Raw genomic sequence first — 25,095 nt, 5'->3', positions numbered from 1 at the left:
TAAGCCAGTGCAGCTATTGAAGGACAAAACTGCATGGTTTGTTTTTTGTTTTTTTTTCAGACTGACAGCCACTGGTGGGCACATCCTTTGTGATTACTTAGGCACACAGTCATGAAAGTCAGATGGTCATGAAAGTCTAGTTGATTGTGGCTATGTCCACATTGTGGAGAAATGGTCACAATCCAAATGGGAATGAGCACCTTTTATCATTTGTGATGTTAGGAATTACAGAAGTATTAGGAATCCAAAATTACCTTCACAAATTGAATTTTCTACTCCAAGGATGAGCACATGTGCCTCAGTAACTTGGATAAATACAGCTACAAATGGTTCTTTGCTCAGTCACATCTAAGAGCATCATCACCATCTTGTCTGGATTCATCTAAACCTTGTCTTTGTCAGCAACTAGGAGAGGGAAACACCAACATTGTTTAAAACTGTGAAAACTGTGGCTAGGAACAGATGTTGAATTTGTCCCTGGACAAGTTGTGCCTGTGTTTGTGCCAGAAGTATCCCAGGATTTGTGTGTACACACATTGCCCTTCTTATCCAGGTGTTGTGAACATCTGAATTCACTGCCACTTTTCTGCCACAGATTCAGTGATGCAGTCTTGAGATAACCATTCAGATGTGCTTTGTGATGTTCTGGGATAAACTGTTAGTACTTCTTATCCTGTGAACCTGTTTAGGATTTATCCTGGGACAATGAACACGGATGTCTGAGCAAATTATTTCATTTTGTCCCAGGATAAAATAGTTAATCCTGGGATAAATGCAGAGTCTGTTTGTAGCCTTTGGGTAACTCTCTACTATTTTAATTGGTCCCAGAAATAATGGGAAGAATCTTGTATTTCTCAGTTCTCAGCAATGCAAGAAGACATTGATGACATGCTTATTGGAGAAGTCTAACCATTTACAAATCTGATTTATTTTACGCATATACAGCTCATTTCTCAGATCCTCCAGTTGGAGTCATGTAATATCCACGCTACTGACCCAAAGCTAGAAGCAGTGACAAAGGAATTCTGCAATCTGTCTCTTCCCGAAAGGACTCGCCGGACTTACATCCTAGGGGTCACACTTTTACGACATTTAGATGTTTATAATTTCATGTATAAGGTTTGTGTTGAAATTGTAGAGTATTTTCTGTAGTTTTTATTAGCTGCCATGGTTAAGATTTTAAATGACATAAACAGGTGTACCTGCACTGGTGTGTTATGTTGATTATTTAAAGCTGGGCACAAAGTACCAGGGCTCAGCTTTCAGAAGTGCTTAAAGAATTTAGGAGTACTTGTCCCATTTATTTCCTATGGGACATTTGTTCCCAAGTAAACATGCTTTGAAAATCCCATAATCAGTACATTGGAATTAGTACTAGAATGTATGTGTGCAAGTCTGTATATGTACGTTTAGAATTACTGGCTTCTTTCTTTTCTCTCCTAGATGTTTTTCCCCAAAGAACTGCAGAAATCTGTAGAGAAGCTCTTGGACTTCCTGACAGAAATTAAAAAATTTAAAAACAAAGTGGCATCTGGTATATCTCCACTGTCAGAAGCAATTAATTCGTTCAGAAACCTACAACAGTCTAGAAAAGTGGTCCTGTCTGAGGTGTGTGTTACTCTTAGGATGATCCTGAGGAAAAATGCCTTTGGAATAATTACACAGAGTTCTGTTATCCATAGAAACTATAAGTGTCTAGGGACATAGCTGTGGGTGCATAGGGAAATATCTGCAGGTTACCTCATTTCTTTTAAGATATTAGTGCCCTGGAGAAGAGTTTGCATGCAGCTAAATTCAATTAATTAAAGAACTTTTAAAGCTCTGTGTGTCTTTCCTTGCTGAAAAATACCTGATTTGTATTAACATAGGCAGCAAAGGGAAACTCCCATGATGGATTTGAGAAAGGGAAGGGGCATGGAATCTAGGATGCGGGAGATGTACGAAGGTGGTGAAATGAGATAATGAGCAATGAGATGAAAGGAGACAGACAGCTGCATCGTAAAGGAAAAACTGTACAATAAATGTCCGATACAAAGTCAACACCAGTCAGTGGAAACATTTCCATCAGCTTCAGTGAGATTAGAACCTGGCCCAATAGTGAAGTTTTCAAAAACGTATTTTTGGTGACTGTTAGGTTAACTATGAATAGAAATGTGGAGGACCAGTTTAGCATAGCTAAATTTTCGTGCATATTTTCTTGTATACCACATGCACTTTTTTCCCCCCAAAATCACCCCCCTGATTTGGGCTGTGTAGCTTAAGCATAGAAGCTGATTTTTCTGCCTGGAATAAAAGCACCCTGCTTTTTTCTGCTCCAAAATCAACTGCCAGGCAAAGTCAGTGCCATTTCTATTCAGGCAGCTGAGGTTACCATTTGCCTTAATGGCTCATTGTTTTCACTCCTCAGGTGTTAGATGTGTTAGCTAACATTTCTTCTGGCAATTTTGCTTTCTGCTAGTTTCTTCTGGTCCCACTTCTATTTCACAGCCTTGCAGACTGTTTTACCTCTTTTCAAAATCGTAGATTCACCCATGAAGTCAGCCTTCAGCAGCAGCTAGGGTGTCAGCTTTTGGTTAAGTAAAAAAGGGAAGGTGAGTGAGCTGAAGATTAGGCTCTGTGCAGCCATAATCCAGGGAAAACATTTTTTTTTTCATTCTGCCTTTCCCAAAGCAAGATGCATGTATCTTATGTGGGGGTGTGTGGTATGCAACAAAATATTGTAGTTTATTGATTAGGACTACAAAATACTATAAACAATAAGTGACATAAGGTGTATATTACACATTCTTGGTCTGTTGTGGTGCTGCAACAGGTCAAGTGGTTCAAGCTCAATATGACTCCACACAATCTTTTTACAGCTGGCTTGTTTACTGCAGCTTATCCTCTAGAATTGTCTTATGGGCTCATTTTGAAGGAAGAAATGTACTATAAATATTATATCAGCCACCATTATAGATATTCAGCTGGATTTTTGAATGAAACAACATAAAAGTGAAGGCATACTCTTCATTTTGTTTAAGACAAAGGAAAAACATGATTGCTAAACAGTTTTTAGAATAGGCAAATAGACTATAAGTTGTGCAAAGTTTAGGTTGTCCCTGTAACTAGGTGCATGGCTCAGGGGCTGAAGCCCAGCTGCAGGGGGGTTAGAAAGAGGACCCTGCCTGCCTAGGAGCCCTAGGTCAGCTGATAGGCATGATTGACTGGCCTTAGGGGAAGTTAAAAGCTCCTAAGGAGGTGGGGGTTGGACAGAAAAGACAGAGAGGAGGCTGCTATGCTGAAGGATAAGTACCACACCTGGGCTGCCTCTCTTCCAAGGTCTGAAGAAAGGTCATAGGTTTTGGTTGTGTTTATTGCCTTTTTCTTATGTTGTTACTTGCCTTGTTGTGGGGACAAGTGTTTCCCCTGCAAAATAAATGGAGTGGAACTGAGAGTTGACTGGATTTTATGAGCAAGCTGGCTCTTGGGTTGGGCTAAAGGAAGGGTAACCTACTACAGGTCTTTGTCTAATTAATAAAGTATTATAGGAGTTCAGTTCACTATTTAATATAGCACTATGAAAGCCTTTATATTAATGGTCATACAAGGTAAAATAGGTATCTAAGTAACACATAAGCCATCACAGCATTAAGCTAAATCTGTTCCTACTGAATTAAGTTATAAAACTATTATAGTGAAAACAAATTAAGCCAAAGCTGATAATGTTTTAAAATCTCATCCTGCAAGTGCTGTAGTTTGAGGAACTGGGATTGTGGCAGACTATTTTTAGTAGCCACCTAACCTGGCAAGGAGCCCTACATTGTTTCTAGGGATGGTTATTATCCAGCCTTGGTTCATTTCTTGTTATATCATTATACATGATCAGATCATAGAGGCAGACCTTATTCTATTTACTCAGAAGAATAATGACTGTTAAGATGGATGAGAGAGGGATGTTCAGCTCCAGACAAGAGATATCCAGCACTTCTTCTGAATGGACCCTCTTTTGTTGATGTAGATCTGCCAACATCTAACATAGATCAATGCAGTAGCTTTAGCATTGATGGTATTAATTTATAAACTGTCATGCTAGATGGGTTCAGGTAGGCAAATTAAAGGTAGATACATTTCTAACCAAAAAAATCTGTAAAAAATATTTTATTTCTCTGTCTTCTTCTCTTCCCTACCTCCCTCTAAGTATGGTCCTTGTAAACGCATTTGTTTCTTTTTCTTTTTTTGTCCTATAGGCATTGTTTAAAACAAACAACATAACAATAACTAGTGGATCTTTTCAAACTTTTTCAAAAGTTCTCTGTAACCAGGAAATATCACCTCTGTTTTTTGAGTCCTGGTTTCCTGATTTTGATGATCCCAAAAGCAATAGTTCTACCTATGATGCTTATGTACAAAGCAAGATGAGGAAATACGGCATTCCACAGAATTCCAGTAAGTTTGGTTCCAGCTACAGCACACTATGAAGTATTTGCTCATTCAGAGGATATCATTAGACTTAGATATACATTTCAGTGCAAAACTGTAAGAGCTTGACCTGAGTGAAACTCTTTGGACAAAATCCTCTTTGTGGAAAAATGCAGATTCAGCGATATGAAACATTTTGCAAATGTGTGTTGATCAGGCCACGTTTTTCATTGTATTTCTTTTAAAGTCTCTAAAAACTTAAACTAGCCTGTTTCTGTATTTAAAATCAGTGGTACTCAACTTTTCAGCCCCACGGGAGAGATGAATGGCATGGGGCCAATTCACAGGCCAGGTCCTGTTTGGGGTCAGTGTACGGGGTTAGGTCCTGTGTGTCCAGATTGGGCTTCATGGCACCCTGATCAGGCTCTACCCCTGGATGAGGCTCATCACCACCTTGGCTCAGTTTGGTAAACCCACATCAGGTCCCACGCTACCTGAACCAGGACCCTGCCTAGGTCAGGCCCCACACAGTAGGGCTATGCGATGTGATCTGACAGGCTCCCTATGATCTGGAAATCTGGCAGCAGGGGAGTAGCAAGTAGTGCAGCCATCATTACCCAAATGACAGTTTTCTGGACTTCTGGGGACCCAGCAGGCCAGGTGACACAGCTCTGTGGGCTGGATCGAGGCCAGAGGGTGGGGTACCCCTGTTTTAAACAGTACTTTCCATTGACTGAAATGTACATTTATTGCAAAAATAGAACAAGCACTGTTTCTTAATTTTCTATGGTTTGGGATGGATAATGGACTGGAAAAAAGTCTTTGTTTTTTGCCCAGGCTAGTATGGTTCTGATTCTGCAGTAACTATAAATTGAAATAATTAAGCTAACTTCAGCAGAAGTACAGTACCTATGAATTACAAGGGTGAGAGTGAGTTAACAGGCTTTCCTTATTAGAGCTGGTTGGTATTTTTTCAGACGGAAAGTTTTCATTGAAAATGGCCTTTTTCAAAAAATGAAAAAATTAGGAAAAATTTTTCCCAAGTGATTTGATTTTAAGAAAAGTGTTTTGAAGTGATTCCCTAACTTGTATAATTCTCTGCATACTGGGCACATCTGCGTGTTCACTTAATGCACCTTAGATACTGCAGATTTAGTTTTGTACTTGCCTAGTAAAATACTCACTAAATGCACAATAACTCAAGTTACTGTACAGTAGCACCTGTGCACGGTTATTTCGTGATGCTTCCTGCACATTAGCTTAATAACATGGCACAGTAGACTATTAGTACATGTTTTAACCATGTTATTAGGCTAACGTGCAGTAAGCATCTTGTGTAGATGTGTACACTGAGAACCTCATTTATGGTAATTCAACATGTTGCTAAAAATACTGAAAATCAAAAAATGGTTGTTTTCAAACCTTGAGAAACAACCCCCCCTCATTATTTCCCCCATCCCCCTTTTATTTTTTAAATTAAAAGATAGAAATTTTTGAACACCTCTAACCTCTATATTTTAGTGACATATTTGTGCATTGATTCAGATCCTTGGCTGGTTTATTACACTATAGTTGTGATTCACTATTGCTTATACTGAAGTCAATGAAGCTATTCCAGCTTATGCCAGCTAAAGTCAGAGTTGCTTCTATGGCAGTGCCCAGAGGCAACATGGGAATGCCATTAAGCTAAGTCCTCTGTGCAGAAGGAACCAAAGAGAAGTTTTGCTTGAAGCCCATACCAGTCTAACATGGGCCTTTAATTGTATTGTGGGATATTATTTGATTACTTGATGTCGCTGTTTGTGTGGAACATGATGTATTAGTTTGCATAGGACATCTTGGGGCAAAGCATCCCCATCACTTCCATTAGTGAAGAGGACTTGTATCTAGAAGATCCAGATGGAGACATGTGAAAAAAAGATTTCCAGTTAAATACAATGCTGAGCTATTGGAGCCAAACTCTTAACTGGTATAATTCTGAAAAGCAGTGGTCACTTCAGTGGGGGTTTGGTGATATAAGCCAACTAAAGATTTGGTCCTCTCTATTTATGGGTGACTTATTTTCATTACACTTAAGCAGGAAAACTCAGGTTCTTTGAGCAAGTAATGTTGTGGCTTAATGCTTCAGCATCTCCCACATCCCTGATGAGCTGATTTTAGGGCTTGACAGGTCACTGTTTTTATCTTGATGTGCAGTTTTTCCAACTGTACTGACATTATTAGCTTCTCAGTTCACCAAACTCCATTTAACCTGAAAGCAGAAAATCTCTGCTGGTTCAATGAGACACTTGTTGTCTTGAGTTCAGCAGCAAGAAGCCTTGGGTGTGGATTAGTTTTGTCAAGACACATTATATCAGTCAGTGCACAGGGCTATGTAGTCATTCTTTGGCCAAAACAACAAAGTGGCCAGGCAACAAAATACACTGAGTAACTATTGTGTGCCTATTGTGTTTGTGGCCAGGCAACAAAATACACCGAGTAATATTGTGTGCCTATTGTGTTTATGTACTTTGCTTTTCTCTTTGCAGCATCATTCTGTTTAACTTTTTATCTGGATTTGACAAGTACCCCTACCGGAGCATTAATTTGGTCTTTCCTAAAACCAATGCTGCTTGGGAAGATTCTTTATGCACCAGATACCCCAGAAACTAGAGCAATCATGGAAAAGGTATGACACCACCATGAAAAGGCTTCTTGCTCAATGTCCAGAGAAGACTGGTGTTTTGGAGAAGCAGAAGAATTCCACTTTCTGCCCTCTCTGGAAGTCATTGATTTAATTGGAAAAGCCTTCTGGTTTTTCAGTGATTGATGATGCATTATTATGAGGCTTCACATCAGGTGTTATCCAAAGCCTCTGAGAAAATTTGAGACATTCAATAATGTAAATCAATCAGCAGCAAAGAATTATTTAATGCATTTAAATTTAATATGGGTCTCATCCACTTAGTGCAGGATTTTGGTTGGAGGCAGTAGAAAACTGAACCTGATCTAAACATCCCTATGGTTTTTTAGGTGTTTATACCTGGGGGTTCGGTTTGAGCCTATCACTATCTTTCAGAACTTGCTTTCCATGCCCTTTATATTTCTTTTTATTTGAAGGCACTATTTCCAAAGGGAATCCTGATCTCTGAGGGTGATGTCACATGTTCAACATTTATTAAGTGCACTTAAAACTCAGGGTCTTGTCACATGTTATACTTAGAATGTGTTTTATTTAGATCGTAGTCAGAAATACTGTAAGTTGAGAAGTTCTCTGAGAAGTCACATGGTAATGATTACTACAGTCTAACTAAAACATGTCCTAAGCTCTGGATCTGTTGAATACTCTCTGATGCACTTCAGTGTGCTGCAGGGTCTGGGACCATGATTCTTGGTCCCAGCCCTTCCACTGGAGCTGGTTCAAGGCTCTGGTGGAGTAGGATGGCTGGGTTTAACAATCACTTGTTGGCAGAGCTCCTGCTGAATTCAGTGAAAAGAGCATTTTGCCCCATAGGTTTTAGAAAGGCTGCAAATGCATAGGTCAATGCATGCAAAAGCCTTGAATAAATGCAGATAGGAAAAATCTTCCCCTGAAATCAGGTTATCTCATAACTACCTCCTGCAGGTTTTCTTGCATCTTATTCGGAAACTGCTGCTACTGGCCACTGTCAAGAACAAAATACTGTCTTAGAAGGGCCTCGGGTCTGTTTCAGTCATGTAATACTCATGTTCCTACACATCAAATGTGTTTCAAATGCTTTTCATGAAAAAATTAAGTGAGCAAAAGAAGCAGAAACAATTTATAAGCAACCAATTTGTGAATACAATAAAGTTCCATGAAACAATAAAGAGATAGCTCATAATAAAGAGTATTGAGGAGGTTTTGAATGGAAGGTTTTCTGTGCAAAAAGTCTTTGGCTAGATCCAGTCACTTAGGGCACTTTTACATGTACGCTGAGGGTAGGGGGCACTTTAATTAGAGTGGCTCTGAGAGCTGCTCTAATTAAAGTGCCATAGCATCTCATGTATTGGCATCCCCATGCTTCAAAATGGTAGTGGGAGTGCTTGAACTAAACACTCCTGCTGCCATTTTGAAATGAGGGGACACTGATGCCCAAGATGTGGGAGGCTGCTGGACTTGATTTAATCAAGTGTAGACTTGATTTTATCAAGTTTGCTCCAACGTGTTGTAATTACAGCACCTCGGAACACCCTCCCAGCGTATCTACAGGCACCTTAATGAGCATGAGTACCTTCCATTGACTCTGCTGGGACATGCTTTCCTTTCAGTCAAGACTGAAAGTAGTCCTTCATCCTTATTAAGCATTCTGAGACTTCAGAAAAATTGGTGATTCAACCAAATTTTGGCTATTTATTAGCTAGATCAGGTTCTGAGCTCAATAATCTTGAATGGCCTCTGAGGGATTGTTTGGATGAGAAAAAGGGATTTGACTTTGATAAGTAGAACTTAACTTTCTTTCCTAAAAAGCTTAGCTGTAGAATTTTAAGGCCCTAAGTCAGCAAAGTGTTTGAGTACATGCCTAAATCTAGCTCTGTTCAGCAACGTACTTGAACTTTAAGCACCCATGTACTATATAAACAGTTTTACCTTCAGCACATGCAGAAGTGCTTTGCAGAATAGGGGCAGACTGTTGAAAAAGAGACTAAAGAAGGAAAGCTTGTTCAATATGTATAAGGTCATGGAAACATTAAGCTTTCTTGCAAATATCAAATGCCTAAGGTCACTGAACAACTGGATTTATTTGTATTTTTATTTGTGTTTGTTTTAAAAGTCTAATGCAACCCTGAAGCAGATAGCTGATCTAACAGAGATATCTCAGGAATGGATTGACAAGTCACCATTGATCATGAATTCACTGACTACGTTGAACCAAACAATTCCAGTTGTTAAGGTATCATCTCACAACTTACACAATTATCTTGTATCACAGGTAAAGAAAAAGGCTGAGGGCAGAACCTGAGTCACTAGCACTGTGACAATTCACATCAGTTGAGTAGCTGGCTTTCCAGGGTTTTTTGCCCTGTTCTCTTCTGCCCACGACTGTGATGTTTATGTGCATGTAATCAATACTTTTGACAATTATCTATTGACACCAGTATTTATAATGCACCCTCCTACCGAGACTGGGATGTTCCACCACCAATAAAAAATCCCTGCACTGAAAAAGGCATATTTTCCAGAGCAAATCCTTATTCTGAAATGATTAGCTTACAGAAGATCCCTTAAAACTAACAGCATGTGAAGGCATGGCAGAGGTCCCTACAAAAGAGAGAATTTTCTTTAGTTAATTAATTCAACTACTTCCTGCTTGATGTCATAAACAAAGTTGAGTTGCTCCTTGTAATGCTTAGCCCAGCCAGAGACACCAAAGAAACTGTTGTCTTTGGAAAGCAGAAAAGCATCTCTAACATAAGAACTAAGTTTTCTCTTTGATATGCACATGAGAACCTAGAGGATGAAAGAATGCTATTCTGACTTTGCAATTCTGTGAAGAAAAACATTTAAATTTGAACATAAAACCTTTATATTCTTTCTTTTAGGAATGTATCTCTGCTTGAATACAAAAAGCTGAATTGCTTCTTGCCATTCTGCTTCCTTGCTTTGAGCCATTAATAGTAATTATTGTTTTCTTTTTGGTTAAGAATATCAAGCCTGGCTTTTTATACTCTTGGAACACAGAAGAATTATTAACACCTTTCTGTCACTGAAATTCACCATAGTAAATGTGACATAATTACATTTCTGGGAAATGCAGGAGGGAATAGATGAGGAGAAAGAACATTGATTTGTGGAATAATGAGTTGTTACACATTCCACTAAGCTACAATCTGATGAACTGAATTTCACTTATACTGCAGTTCCCTGTACACTGTGGTCAAACATTACACAGGGACCTTATGTGACAGAAGTTGCATCTACCCACACTTTAAGGCCAGTTGAGTGTCACTGTTGTAAATGGGACACCAAAGGTCCTCTCCATTGACATCAAGGGTCACTGGATCAGGCTATTAGCTCACTGACACCCTCACCTTTTCCACCATAGCTGGAAGTGATTGTAGAGTGTGGGGTGGTTGTGTAGACCCTCTGCAAAGGGGATGAATTCTGGCTGTTCTTTGTGACAGAGTGGATAATACAATGGAGTACAAATGAATACAGTAGGAATATGATGAATAAACTTCCTTAGTTTTTATAGTTAAGCCAACTTTTTCTTTTTGTCTTTTGATAGAATGCCCTGAAGAATCCATTTGTACAAGTTTTTATTAAGCTCATGGTGAAGCTGGATGCTGTTGAATTGCTGAGCCAAATAAATGAACTGGGTAAGCTGCTACCCATATTCCTCCCACTTTCGTATTAGTATTGGGAGCATCAGAGCTGTCAAACTGGATCATCCCATCAAAGAAAAGATTCCTGTTGGCCATGTCTGACAGTTTGGTGCAAGCCAAACTCATCCACAGGGCACATCACAGTGCATTTTATACTATGATGTTTGGGCTGAAAACAATCCTCCTGGACTGGTTAGAATGCTAGCATATGTTAATGTAAATGTGCCTCGATTGCCCATGTAATGTATGGACAACAAAGATGGAATGAGACAGGAAGTCCTATTATCCCTGTTTTGCAGATGGCAAAATAAAGTACAGAGAGATTAGGTGATTTATCTTTGGTCACCTAGGACAATCTGTGGCAGGTTTGACCTTGAAGCTAGATCTCTTAAGTCAGGGAGCAGCAACCTTTTGCTGCCATTGGCTGGTGCTTCTGGCCTAGGCCCTGACAGGCCACAAATCTTTGCCTCCGCCCCAGTGGATGCTCTGAAGGCACAAAGCAGCATAGTAGGACCATGAGGATGCCTCCTTTGCTGCCTGCTGCTATTTCCCCAAGGTGTCATAGACTGGATCCAGTCTCTTCGTGGGCCAGATCTGGCCCACGGGCTGTAGGTTTCCAAGCCCTGAACTGGTCACAGTCCAGACTCTTAAGTCAATATCAACTTTATAAATGTCTCTTATGTAGATCTAGCATATAACATAAAACATATTTTCATGTGTGTACATGTACACACCAGCATATTAGAAATCTTTTAGCTGTGAGATTCCTAAATGCAAACATCTACCAAAAAAACCCCCTCTCAACTAATAACATAGCAACATTTAAAGGATGCAGACAAAAGTGACAATTTTTACCTGATATGGCCACAGAAAGGAGGAGCTGCACTTCTGTCTGCAACCAAAGTGATCATGTAGTTAACTATGAACCCAGTACTATCTTTTTTAGACTTTCTCTAGCAAAATCGTGGGAAGTTTGTTATAGAATGCAATAAGTAAAGAATGAAAAAATTATTTCATGACATTAATAAATGTTTATTAATGTGTAGTTTTATGAAAATTAGGCTTTTGTCAAACACATTTTTATTTCACAAAAATGATCCTAAGTTTGGTTCGATAAAAGTAGCTGTGTTACGCTTAGTCTATTCTGGTGTGTTCAAGAGAAAGTTGGTGTAATCACACCTACAAGTACCTATATGGGGAAAAGATTTTCACCAGCAGCTGGCTTTTTAACTTAGTGCAAAAAGCCATAACAAGATCCACTGGTTGAAAGCTGTGGATCACCAAATTCAGTCTATAAGAAAAGTGCAAGTGAGTAACAGTGAAGATAAGTAACCACTGGAGCACCCTAGCTAGAAGTGAAGTGGATTCCCCATAACATGAAGTCTTTAAATCAAGACTGCATGCCTTTATAAAATAGATGCTTTTACTCAAATAGAACTTACAGGCTTGAGTCAAGGTTTACTGGATAAGGTTTTTATTGGCGTTATGCAAGAGCTCACTTTAAAGTTTATAATGGCTTCTTCTGGACTTAAATTCTACGAGAGAGAATATTAGGAATTAAGTGTATTACTGTAAATGAGTACAGTAATTCTAAACGGAAAAAATATCAGTTAAAAAGGAATCTTTGCAGCAAATTGTGGCAATCTCCTTTGGTCAATGGAGGACAATGTTCAGGTGTAATTAAACCTCAAAATAGTTATTGGAAAGTCTGATTAGAGCTGTTTTTAATAGTTCATTAAATATTGTTCTGTAAAATCTTCAGGAGCAGACTTCACTTAAAAGGAGTGAAATTGCCAATATTTTACCTATTATTCATAATCAAATGTAGAAACATAAGTCAATCGGTCAAATTAGATCTTGATGCAAAATATTGTTTCTTACTTTGCCATTCTTTTAAATGGTCTGTCATAAGGAAGATCACTGACCTATATTATATAAAGATTTATGGCTGAATGGGAAGCCTACCAGCAAAAAGCTGCAGTAGAAATGTGCCTAACAGCATGTCCCATATCTACCCTGACCACATTCCTTCTCCAGCCAGCAGTACTGATCCCTGTTCTCAGTGGAGGAAGGTGACAGCGTCTTTCTGCCAATACAACTCTGGTTTATTTCAGCAGAGGGCCACATAGATTAGCAGTGAGGTTAGCCCCTTACCGCCAGTTTTAGGGCCATCACCATGCTGTGCACAGTGAGTTCTGTACTAATAGTCACCTGTTAAGTGTTATCATCCACCCTAACTAGCAGTAAAACCATAGCTCCTGTGGCAGCTGTTTCATATTAGTTACACTGCATTACATTGTCACCTTTTAAAACAGGCAGAAATCAGCAGTACCTTTATTGGCTGGATTAACAGGTCTAGTACACACATCCACATGACAGACTTAATGCTTACTTGATGTGCTTGGATAAAAAATATTCTCTCCTGAGCTAAAACAGATCAGCAGACGTGTCGATTATATAGAAAATCATTAGACGTGGAATGAATGGAGAACATCATACACAGTTTAAAAACCCCAACAGATTAGCAATAACTTCTGATTTAAGATGGCTGTCACATTCCATAGCTGGCATCCTCCCAAAAACAAACTCATGAGCGTGTTACAAATGATTAACATAAAAACTGGGTCAATAACATGCATTCATTGCACTGATAACTGCAGAACAATATTTTATGGTTAATGTTTAGATGGATTTTGTTGCATCATTATTAGCATTTACAGTATAATGATGTGATGGTGCTTTTGTTTCATTTTTTCCCCCAGATGATATCAGGTTGGAATTACAGAACAATGCTGACATCATCAGTCAGTTGAACGTGTTAGCCACCCTGGCTGCAAACATATCTGCCTGTGTGTCATTTGATCGTATTCAGGGAGCAAAAAATGTTGAGGAACTGGAAGCGGTAGCAAAAGAGCTCTTTCTGAGGAATGAACTTTTTGCAGGTAAGTGGTATGATTGGCTACAAAAATGCCTATATAAATTACCAGTAGCCCATGTGGCTTTTAATGACTCAAATGCAATGTACAGAATTCTCTATCATAGCTATGGAGACTGCAAACTTGATCAAATGAAGCTCAGCCTTCAGCCAACCAAAAATAGCCATTTTATGTTTGGATCTGCATCCTTTGTGGGTCACATCTTTTTATTCCAGATGATAATGGAAGATTTGATGTGGGTAGCTCTTATTGTCCTGGCAATTTGTCAGCTTTACTTTGTTGAACACCACTTGGAATCCCTTGGTAGATCACCAGACAGTTGTCTTTAATCAAGGGTTTTGAAGGTAAATAGGTATGTAAAGCAAGCAAGATAAGAGACAACACCTGACATTAGAAGTTCATAAGGCTCTCAAGTGCTGTAACAAGACAATAACCCAGTATTGCAAGAGATACATTTTAATAGAGGCATGAGGTTTCACTCAAACCTAGGTTGAAACAGATGAAGCTACAGCATAGATGAAAAAGGGTATCTTATCTGTGTTCTTGGTTTAGTTTTGAAAGGAATTAGAAAATCTTGACAAATGTCACTTTCCTGCAAGTCCTAGAATTGTTAAATTTTATATTTCATAATTCAGTCACCATGATAAGTGTCTTCCTTTCTTCTGTGTGGAAAATCTTTTAGCCATAGCTTACATAAATGGATTTCCTGTACTCCTGTATAACTGGACTGGCCCAGGCTAACATTCTAAGGGATAGCCAGCACGGGTTTGTTGCGGGTAGGTCTTGTTTGACCAATCTCATTTCCTTCTATGACCAGGTGACCTATCACCTGGACGAGGGAGAAGAGATTGATGTCATATATCTTGACTTCAAAAAAGCCTTTGATCTGGTATCCCACGATCCCCTCTTGGCCAAACTGGCCAGTTGTGGCCTTGGCTCCACCACGATCCGCTGGCTGGGAAACTGGCTCCGTGGTCGGACCCAGAGGGTTGTAATTGATGGCAGTCACTCATCATGGTGCCCTGTGACCAGTGGGGTCCCTCAAGGCTCTGTCCTGGGACCCATCCTGTTCAACATCTTCATTAATGATGTGGACATTGGAGTCAGGAGTGGACTGGCCAAGTTCGCCGATGACACCAAACTTTGGGGCAAAGCATCCACGCCAGAAGATAGGCGGGTGATCCAGGGTGACCTGGACAAGCTCAGCAAATGGGCAGACGAGAACCTGATGGTGTTTAACACCAAAAAATGCAAGGTTCTCCACCTTGGGAGGAAAAACCTGCAGCATCCTTATAGGCTCGGCAGTGCTACGTTGGATAGCACTACAGAAGAATGAGACTTGGGGGTCATCATTGACCACAAGATGAACATGAGCCTGCAATGCGATGCTGCGGCTAGTAAAGCGACCAAAATGCTGGCTTGCATCCATAGATGCTTCTCGAGCAAATCCCGGGACGTCATTCTCCCCTTGTACTCGGCCTTGGTGAGGCCGCAGCTGGAGTACTGCGTCCAGAGGAGAGCCACGCGCATGATCAGAGGTCAGGAAAACAGATCTTACGATGACAGGCTGAGAGCCATGGGACTCTTTAGCCTGGAAAAGTATAGGCTCAGTGGTGATCTGATGGCCACCTATAAGTTTATCAAGGGTGACCACCAGGATCTGGGGGAACATTTGTTCACCAGAGCGCCCCAAGGGATGACGAGGTCGAACGGTCACAAACTCCTGCAAGACCGTTTCAGGCTGGACATAAGGAAGAATTTCTTTACTGTCTGAGCCCCCAAGGTCTGGAACAGTCTGCCAGCGGAGGTGGTTCAAGCACCTACATTGAACACCTTCAAGAGTAAATTGGATGCTTATCTTGCTGGGATCCTATGACCCCAGCTGACTCCCTGCCCTTTGGGCAGGGGGCTGGACTCGATGATCTCCCGAGGTCCCTTCCAGCCCTAATGTCTATGAAATCTATGAACTGATTACATCATTTATAAATAGACTATATGTATACATTTTCTTTTAGTGTTGCCTTCATCATTCAAAATTATCAGAATGACTTTTCTCTTGGTGCCCTTTTAGACTTTGTTTGAAGGGGAGCAAAATCTGATAGGTGATTAGGAAAATTGTGAGTGTTTCAAGTCTTAGCTAGCAGAAAACCAACTTCTGTGTGTGAGTATGCATGTCTGACAGAAATGTGTGTGTGTGTGGGTTTTTTTATTTTGTGAATTGAGTCACAACACTGTACCTTGTCACACTTAGCATGTGTTTTATTTAGCTCATAATAAGTGTTACTATGAATTAGAGTTTGTTTGAAGCAGTCACACAGTAATGCTTACTAAGATCTGGACTGGGCTGTGTGCTTGACAGCTGTTTGTTGGGCCTAGCCTCCCACTGGAGTCTTGAACCTGTGCTGGTGGGCTCCTAGCCTCCACCCAAAGCTTGAACCAGCTGTTTGTCGGTTCCAGCTGCAGCACTGGACCAGAGCTGGTAAAGACCACTCATATTATCTCTGTGGAGCAGTACCCCAAGAGCTGAACACATGTTACTTAATACCATCTGGAGACATTCCTCCTGGAAAAGGTATCTACTGTGCCATGATATGATGGCACTTAGAACATGTTTTACTTGTTGAACACAAGGAAGTTGGCATTTTTAAGTGCATTGAACACATCCTAAGTATAACATGTAACAGGACTCTATTGTATTGTACATATCAGTAGACTATGTCTGGACAAATTTATGGAACTTACGTGTTTAAGGGATATACGTACTGGGCATGTGGGATGCCAGGTTACATCTCAAATCAAGATTTTCTCAAAGTGCCTCTTGATTTTGAGTGCTCAGTGAGTTGCACCTGAGAGAAGACTTAATGTCAGAGGCAGGTGCTCATCATCCATCAATTCCAATCGCATAGAAAAATATTGTCCTAGGTAAAGTGTGAGGAACTTCATTTACATGTATATTTATTTCAAGATGCTTGCGAGTAATGGTAATTACTTGCCCATTGGAATGTGTGTCTAGTTCCTGGGAAACTGTTATATTTTAATATAAAAAGTGCTATAGTAACGAGGAGTTAAGAACCTGCGTTTCAGAGGGCACTATTCTGTGGTAACCACAGTTGATCAAAGAACAACTTTTATTTTGTTTACTTTCTTAAGGTATTATCTTCAATTTCCCGTCAAGCAGCTATCGACAGAAGAGGTCAGCACCTGGCACCCTGTCTCTTCCTCCACTGCTCAATTATACCATCAGAATGAGCAGCAAGATTTCACAAACAACAAACAGAATCAGGGAGAGAATCTGGACCTCAGGTCCACATAATTCAACTTCACAGAGCCAGATCTACAGTCGAGCATTTATCTATATCCAGGACAGCATTGAGCGAGCATTCATTGAATTACAGACTGGGAAGAGTCTACAGGACATAGCTGTCCAAGTCCAGGCCACACCCTTTCCTTGCTACAATAAGGATCTGTAAGTCCATAGACTTTTAGTTAGTTAACTGCTCGGTGACTTCTAGGACATCTTATGTGTTAGCTGAACAAATACAATGACTAGAATTTAACAGCTGTGATAGCTTTCTATCAGAATAAATGGCAAAAATCTTGATAGTAACTTCCTTACAGCCAAGATTTCACTCGTTGCTGGTCCTCATAACACTATATGAATTTCCTAGGATCCATCATAGTTACTAAAGGTGAAAATTACTTATCCCTGTTTAACAGATGAGGAAACAGAGTCATTTGTGGAGCTAGAATTAAAATTCAGGTTTGGCCTTTTCTATTGAGTACATAAATGTAGACAGCATGCTGAAGCTGGAAAACTCACTTATTAAGCAAAAGAAAAAAGTCACTAGATGCATAAACTTAAAGGTGAGCTCCAAGTTGTTTGTTATTATTCTCACACAGCAGTACTTATGCTCTGTTTCAGCAATTCTAGGTAATGCAAAGTCCAGAGTGTGTCTTCCTGCAAGGGATGCCTCCCTCGCAGGTGCTTCAAGAGCTGTAAGAGCAGATGAGGTTGTAACCCTTATCTCAACAGTGATGAGAGAAGGCAGACAAGATTTCAGTGAGCTGAGTTGTCAGGGTTAACTGCCTATTACACAGAGCAGTGCAGTCTGAACTATGTATGAACCTGAATGAGTCTTGAATGATAAACAGATGGTGAAAGAGTGAGAAGTATAGGATTCTGTCTGCTTTTTCACTTAAGTTGTTGCAGATCCTCAGCTGGTGTGAATGGACAATACTCCACTGAGTTCAATAGAGCTAAGCCGGTCTTACACCAACTGGGGATCTGGCCCCTTGTATTTCTCACACAGATGTGGGAGAAAATGGCATCCTGGGATTGTGATTTCTTCTCAGAGTTATTACATTGACCAGATCTGGCAGCCAAAGTGGGTAAAACACACATGAAACGCTATTTGAAGTGAATTATAAAGCCGTAAAGAATGATCAGCAAATTACACTATTAAATTGGACAATAATTCCACAGCCTACTGTATAAATGACTCTGCCTTGGCCAACAGCATAGATTGAACCCAGGATCTTTCACACTAAAAGGGAACTTGCATACTGCTTGTGCTAAATTAATCATATTCTACTGACCAAGCACTACAGCAAATCAAGAGCCAATATGCTTGCCTGTCTCATTGCTACTGAGAGAGGCAGAGGAGTTTTAAAAAAATGTCAACTTCTTTCAGCAAATATATGGATTATTATTGTTAGATCATTTTGTACTATGATTAACTAGTTCCTGGGGGCACTTATTATTCAGTTGTAGCATACCTTTCTTGTACTTGTAGTGCCAAGAAAACAGTCACCTTATCTCACCTTATCATTTCCTTTTTCCCAACTGGTACACCATTTTATTCAATTATTAAAATACCCAGGAGTGATGATGCAGTAAACACCACTCTAGATGCAACATTTGTCAGTTGTTACTGGCCTAGAGGGAAAATTCTGACAATCTTGAATGTCACTGAGCAATACTGTTAGAATTTGTTTTTCAAAATGTTTATCACCAGACTATACAGATAGTTCAGACTGTGAACAGGAAAGTGCAGAAGAAATCAAAACTCTTTGAAATTTGGCAGTTGAAAAATACAGTCTATCTAAATGAGCACATTTGTGAAAACTGATTTGGATGACATTTTCAATTTTGCAAGGAAAAATTTCAAATCAAAATGGAAATTTCACTTAATTCAAAAGTGCTTTCTTTATTCGGAACATTTTGCAGAAGTAATATAGGGTTTTTAAACAGTGGGAGAGAAAAAGGAGAGAAGGGAACACGATAACCATGTAGTAGATTTAATCTGCTGCTTAAAACAGTCCACTGGTGATGTTGTTTTTAATTACATTTGCTTAATTTTACTCCTGATCATAGTCATGTGCACACCATCTGTGGCATATCTGGGATGGAAGAAAGATCTGTTGGCTAAAGCAAAGAGCTGGGTGTCATGAGACTTAAGCTCTTATCTTGGCTTTGTATAACTTCTCTGTGTGATAATGGGAAACTGCATAGGCTAGATACAGACATTCAAAAAGCCCAAGGCAGAATCAATCCAATCTATGCAGGTTTCTCTAAGCTGCATATATTGGATTGGGAACAAAGGGAACACACATTCGCCCTTCGATGTGGGGGACATGCAGATGACTGTACTGGCTGAGGCCAGGAGGCAGGGAGTGCTTCTGCATGTCTCCCAGGCTGGACTCTCTCCCCAGCTATGTTCCCTCCCAGCAGCCGGCTGTCACTGGCAGCAAGGAGAGAGGGGTCAGCCTTCCAGCTGTGCTTGCTCTAGTCTGGGGAAAATGGGGCTAGGCCTTCATGGTGGGGGGCCTCCACTCTCCCTCCCCTCCCCTCACTGCTGCCAGTGCCTGGCTTGGCTGACACAGGCAGGCAGGAGCTGGTGCTACTGGGCTATCCACCAAGCCGAGCAGCACAGCGGGAAAGTTGGGTAGGGGAGCCCCCTGTTACACAGGCCGTCTCTAGTTACCCTCCCCTGGGACTTCCTGGCTTGGCTGACAGTCTGCTTGTGGCAATCAGTCCTGGCTCCAGCCATCTTTGTCACAGCCAAGCCAGACAGTGGCAGAGGGAGGGGTGGAGGAGTGGAGGCTCCCACCTGCATGGGCCCTCTTCCCTAGCTGTACTCACTTGGGTTTGGGGTGGATCAGTGATGAGCCCATGGAGCGGGGACCTCCATTGCCCCCACCCTGGCACTCCATGGCTCTCAGTCTGGGCTCATGCTGTCTCTGTGACAGCATGGGGGCAGGGCTGGCCCAATGCTTGGCTGGAGCAGACAAGTGCTGGCCAAGGCTAGCCTGCTTATCTTACAAGGTGGGTTTAGCAGAGGCTTGCAAAGCAGCCTGGGATGCTGAAGGACTGCAACCGAACTTGAGTCAGGATAGGATCTCAGACAGAAGTTAGATAAACCGGTCTAACCTAAACTGATTAAATCTGATACTACCTTCATCCAGGTTCCACCCTTTTTAAACTGGTCTATGTGCACTGCATTTCTGTTCTGTTACAGGTTTAGACTAGTTTCTGATCACTTATATCAGTTTATGTGTAAAGTCTGTAGGCAACAATTTTCAGATGTGTGTTTCTAAAGTCAGGCCACTGAATCTATAGTTAGGCAATAGAATAAGAAAGCTAATTTTCACAAGTGACAATCACTAACTTTCTCTGTTGATTTCCCTGGGAGGCAAGGATTCCAACATCCTTGAAAATAGGCAAGTTTGAATGCTGGTGCCAAAGTTTAGACACCCAATTTTCAAAAAAAAAAAAGAAAATCATAATCTATCTCTGCTGCAATATCCCCATTTGTACAGTCAGAGTGGATGAGTAGATCTACTTAAAGTTATAGTATATGAAGTCCTTAATTCATTTATATTGTTAAACTGGTAGAATTTTCTTGGATAGAAAAACTTATTTAAGTATAAAATATCTTTTTCTAATAGCAATTATAATCTTATGTGTCAAAATACAAGAATTTTTTTTCCTTTACCAGGAATATTATTCCAAAAAAAGTATCTTTTCTCTTTTTACAGGTTCTTAACCAGTGTGACCTACTCTCTCCCATTTTCTCTGATGAGTGCCTGGGTGCTGTTTATAGCGAGTTTTGTTAAAAAGCTTGTTCAAGAGAAAGATCTAAGGCTTTATGAGGTACCTTGAGCATGTCTGTGGCATTCTGAAATTGTGAATTGATTTTCCATACTGGAAGCAGCAGAGGGATGTAATATGGAAAGGAGTGGAGCTAGTATTACTGGGCAGAATGAGCACAAATCATTATTGTTTGGTCAGCATTGACCTAATCCACAACTTCTCTCTGGACTTAAAACAAGGGCTGTATTTTACTCAGTGTTGTTAAAAGTTCCACAACAACAATAGGTACATCTACATGAGACACTTACTGCAGAGTTCACTAATTAGCTCTACAGTGAAGTGTCACCATTTAGATTAGGCCAGAGTAAACTAATTAACTCCGCCGTAGAATAGTACTTTCCGACAAAAGTACTAGTCTACAGTGGAGTTTCAGCGTGGGAGCTGCTTGCTGGCTAGTCCCACACTGTAGTGCACTTGTGTCCCAGCTAGCCTCTTCGCAGCACGTTGAGCAGAGAGCAGCTCTGGGCTGGTAGGATGACCCCCTGGGCCTCCTGCCAGCTGGGGTTGTGCTGCTCTGGCTCAATGTGCTCCTGGGTGCACATGTAAACACTGTGCCCAGCAACTATCAACTCCGGCATGAACTGTGCAGGAGTTTATTGCATCGCATTAATATCATGTGCAGATCTGCCCAGCATGTATAAAACTTCCCAGGCCTTAAACTTAAAGATGGCTGACTTTACCTATAGGGAAAAAGGTAAATTTTTTACCATTACAAAATGGTGAAGTTGGGGGAAAAATAGTAAAAAAAAAAAAAAAAAAAAAAAAAAAAATTGATAAAGTTAGGAAAAAACAGTAAAAAAAAATGGTTAAAAAGGTGTAAAAAGATTTTTTTTTTTAAATATTAAATTTAAAGTCAGGAACAAATGGTTAAAATGGTTAAATGTCAGGATAAATGGTTTAAAAATGGTTTTTAAAAAAGCCTGGAAAAACAGTAAAAATGTTATCATTAAAAATGGTAAAGTTGGGGGAAAGTGATGTAAAAATAGCTAAAATGTCAGGATAAACTGTTAAAGAACAGTAATCAAGTTGGAAAAAAATGGTAAAAATATGGTTGAGTCCGGAAAAAATTATAAAAGAGATAAAATCAGGGAAAACGGTAAAAAAAATGGAGGAAATGATAACACTTTTACCAGTAACGATTGTTAAAAAAGCAGGTAAAGATAAAACAAATAGTAAAAAAAAAAATGAAGGGAGAAAAATCGTGATATGATGAGTGAAGTTGGAAAAAACAGTAAAAAAGTTACTGCTAAAAATGGTGAAGTTAGAAAAAATGGTAACAATGTTGAAGTCACAAAAAACAGAAGAAAAATTGGGGAAAGTTGGGGGAAACAGTAAAAATTTTACTGTTAGTAAAGGTAATGCAGGAAAAAATATAAAAAAGATGAAGTCAGGAAAAAACTGTAAAGTCAGGAAAACTGGTAAAACAGTAAAAAAAAGTTGGGATAACAATAAAAAGTTTACCATTAAAAGTGCTAAAGTTGGTTGAGGGAAATGGTAAAAAAACTCAAGGGAAAAAAGCAGTGTAAAAACAGGTGAAGCTGGAAAAAAACAATACCATTTTTCTCCATTAAAAACAGTGAAGTCAGGAAAAACTGTAAGAAAAATGGTAAGGCTGGGGAGAAGGGTAAAATTGAGGGGACATGGTAAAAAATGGAAAAGTCCATGAAAAACACTGTAAAAAAATGGTGAAAAGGTCAGAGAAAACCATATATTTTTTTACCGTTAACAAACAATAGAAAAACATGTAACATCTGAAATAACCTGTAAAAATGCAGGTAAAGGTTAATATAGAAATGGCTAGAGATTTACAGGAATACAGTTCTGGTATACTTGTGTAATGGCATAGGAATTTGGTTTTCCTACACTTGATAAAGCTAACTTTACATGTCTATCCAAAATTATTTTACATCGGTTCCAGTAAAAGAAAGCTCTTGATGCATTCTGCCAATCAAAGGGAAAATAATAATGTGGAAACAGTGTGAAGATCACACCCCCCCACCTTTAATTTACTTAATTTTCAAAGTGGAAATGCACTATATGCTCAAAAGTCAAAGGCTTATGTAATACTGAACCTCACCAATCAGCAGGAACAGATCCTAATCCCATGGAAACAGACACTGATTAAGCAAGGAGTTCCTTCAAATAAAAACCATTCACAAAAAGTAAAGGAAATGTAGTAAGGTTTTTGTTTTGGGGGGTTTTTTTTAATAGATAATCAGTCATTGATCTACCCAGTGTAATATCCTATTCTTGGTAAACCAAATGTCATTTTCCACATGGACCAGAGTATCATCAATCTAAATCAATTGCACAGACTAAGGAAGACACCTGTACATGTTATCTCTGGTGCCCCATACTATCTGTGTAAGTCTATCAGGCCAGATCCTCAGATAGTAGATTCTCAGTCTCACTTCATTGGATCTGTGCATGTTTAAAGCAGATTCAGTTCTGTACTGTTTCAGATCAGAGGGAAGGAGGAATTGGCATTTTAAAAAATGAGAGGATTAGTTAAATGGCATTTTAAAACTATCACGGTACTAGAACCATACACTTGAACAATATTCTTTATAACAACCAAAAGATTCTGCCAAAACAACAAAGGTGGTTATACTGGAGGCTTCTGTCTGTTTTTGCGCTGGATTTTAAGGACCAAACCTGTAAGTAGATACATGCATCCTGTGCCATGGACTGTTGTGATTAAACTGTGCTTTAATCAGTGAACATCTCACAGATGCAAATTTACCATGTTGTCTTGTTTTAAGGAGGGGATGTGCCAAAAAGAGAAAAAAACATTTGCATGCAATATCCAGAGTCTGAAAAAAGTGGAAAGAAATCTTTTAGTATGAAAACAGTAAACAAAAGCACATAAACGGAAAGCTCTCTCAGTAACCAACAGTGTTCTTTTCTTTTTTCCTTTTCCCTAGTATATGAAGATGATGGGTGTCAACTCCAGCAGTCATTTTTTTGCCTGGTTCATAGAATGTGCTTGTTTCCTTTTAGTCACAGACGTTTTTCTCATTACTATTTTAAAAGTTGGCAATATCCTTCCCAAAATAAATATAGCTATTCTATTCCTGTACCTGATGGACTACAGCCTTTCCATCATAGCCATGTGCTACTTCATCAGTGTCTTCTTCAACAACACCAACATTGCTGCTTTGGTTGGCAGCCTCGTATACATCCTCACATTTTTCCCCTTCATTGTGCTGCTTGTAGTTGAAAATGACTTGAGCTTTGTAGTGAAGAGCCTGCTGGTAAGTTTCTCAGTGAAATAAAAGTCTTAATGCATTTGGGAGATTTCCTCTTTGGGTTGAGTTCCTGTTTTGCCTTGTGTCACAAATAAGAACAAACTTGGGGACCTCATCTTAGACTCCATTTTTGGACAACACCAAACCACTGTGCAATGAGATGCACAATAGAGGTCTGATCAAGAAATACCTAGAACTAGAAAGCAAAACTCTTATAGGCAGGCATGTGCGGGGTCCCAGCAGAATGGAGCACTGACCCTTTTCACCTGGCTTTACAATTCCTTTAATTTCACAAACATCAAATTTACCTTTGTGCAGTAATAGAATTAAAGAATCAGAAATCTAATGTTTCCTCCAAAAGGTAAAAAATTGGGAGGTTGAATTTCAATATTTAAGGGAGAGTGGTGGGGGGGAAAAAAGTGTTTATGAAGAGGTATAAAGCATCTCTCTGATTAACTGTTACTTTTTGGCATTCTGGCCTAATTTTCTTGCTGCCTGGCCTTCACAGAGGTGAGACATTATTTTTATTGTTGTAAACCTCGTGCTGAAGGGGGAGAATTTTATGGAGATGTGAATAGTTAGGTTTCAAAGGTCAAAATTATTATTTTCTTAGGAAAATCCAAGTCTACAGAACCCACTGCAATGCTACACATTTAAATTGGTGATAAATTTAGTACCAGTACTTTCAGTCATTCTCCTTCACTGTTGAATTGGTGACGTTTAGGCTCAGTTTTTCAAAAAGATGGTGACACCACTTCTATATTTCATATTGGTGAAATCCTTCATTTGAATAACTGTATACTCAGTAAATCTAACCACTTGATTTTTGTGCACAAATGTATATTCTTGCATGTGCAATGAGCTGCATATGCAAAATTGAGGGGTGGGAGTACAGAATTTGAGGCCATTCATGAAGATGTTGTTGAGAATGTGCCTGATTCAGTGTTCAGTGAAGTCATAAAAAATATTCTCATGCACTTCTGTGGCTACTGCATCAGATCCAACATGGGCTTTTGAGTGGTTGGGGTTTTTTGGG

At 39.6% G+C, this 25,095-nt stretch overlaps 1 protein-coding gene across 1 annotated transcript in view; it reads left to right on the top strand.

The window, feature by feature from the left end:
• Positions 1-25,095, top strand: part of ABCA12 (ATP binding cassette subfamily A member 12) — a 131,431-nt gene that overhangs the window by 53,499 nt on the left and 52,837 nt on the right. The window contains 10 exon segments of the mRNA XM_090044936.1: positions 946-1,119; positions 1,444-1,608; positions 4,227-4,425; positions 6,927-7,066; positions 9,171-9,290; positions 10,626-10,716; positions 13,485-13,664; positions 16,809-17,124; positions 20,697-20,811; positions 23,736-24,065. Of these exon segments, the coding sequence (XP_089901062.1) occupies positions 946-1,119; positions 1,444-1,608; positions 4,227-4,425; positions 6,927-7,066; positions 9,171-9,290; positions 10,626-10,716; positions 13,485-13,664; positions 16,809-17,124; positions 20,697-20,811; positions 23,736-24,065 (1,830 nt within the window).

Source organism: Crocodylus siamensis, chromosome 4 (genome assembly GCF_052110815.1).
Source record: "Crocodylus siamensis isolate JL-2025a chromosome 4, ASM5211081v1, whole genome shotgun sequence".
NCBI lineage: Eukaryota > Metazoa > Chordata > Crocodylia > Crocodylidae > Crocodylus > Crocodylus siamensis.
The sequence above is the reverse complement of the archived record's forward strand: the minus strand, read 5'-3'. Positions and strand labels throughout refer to the sequence as shown.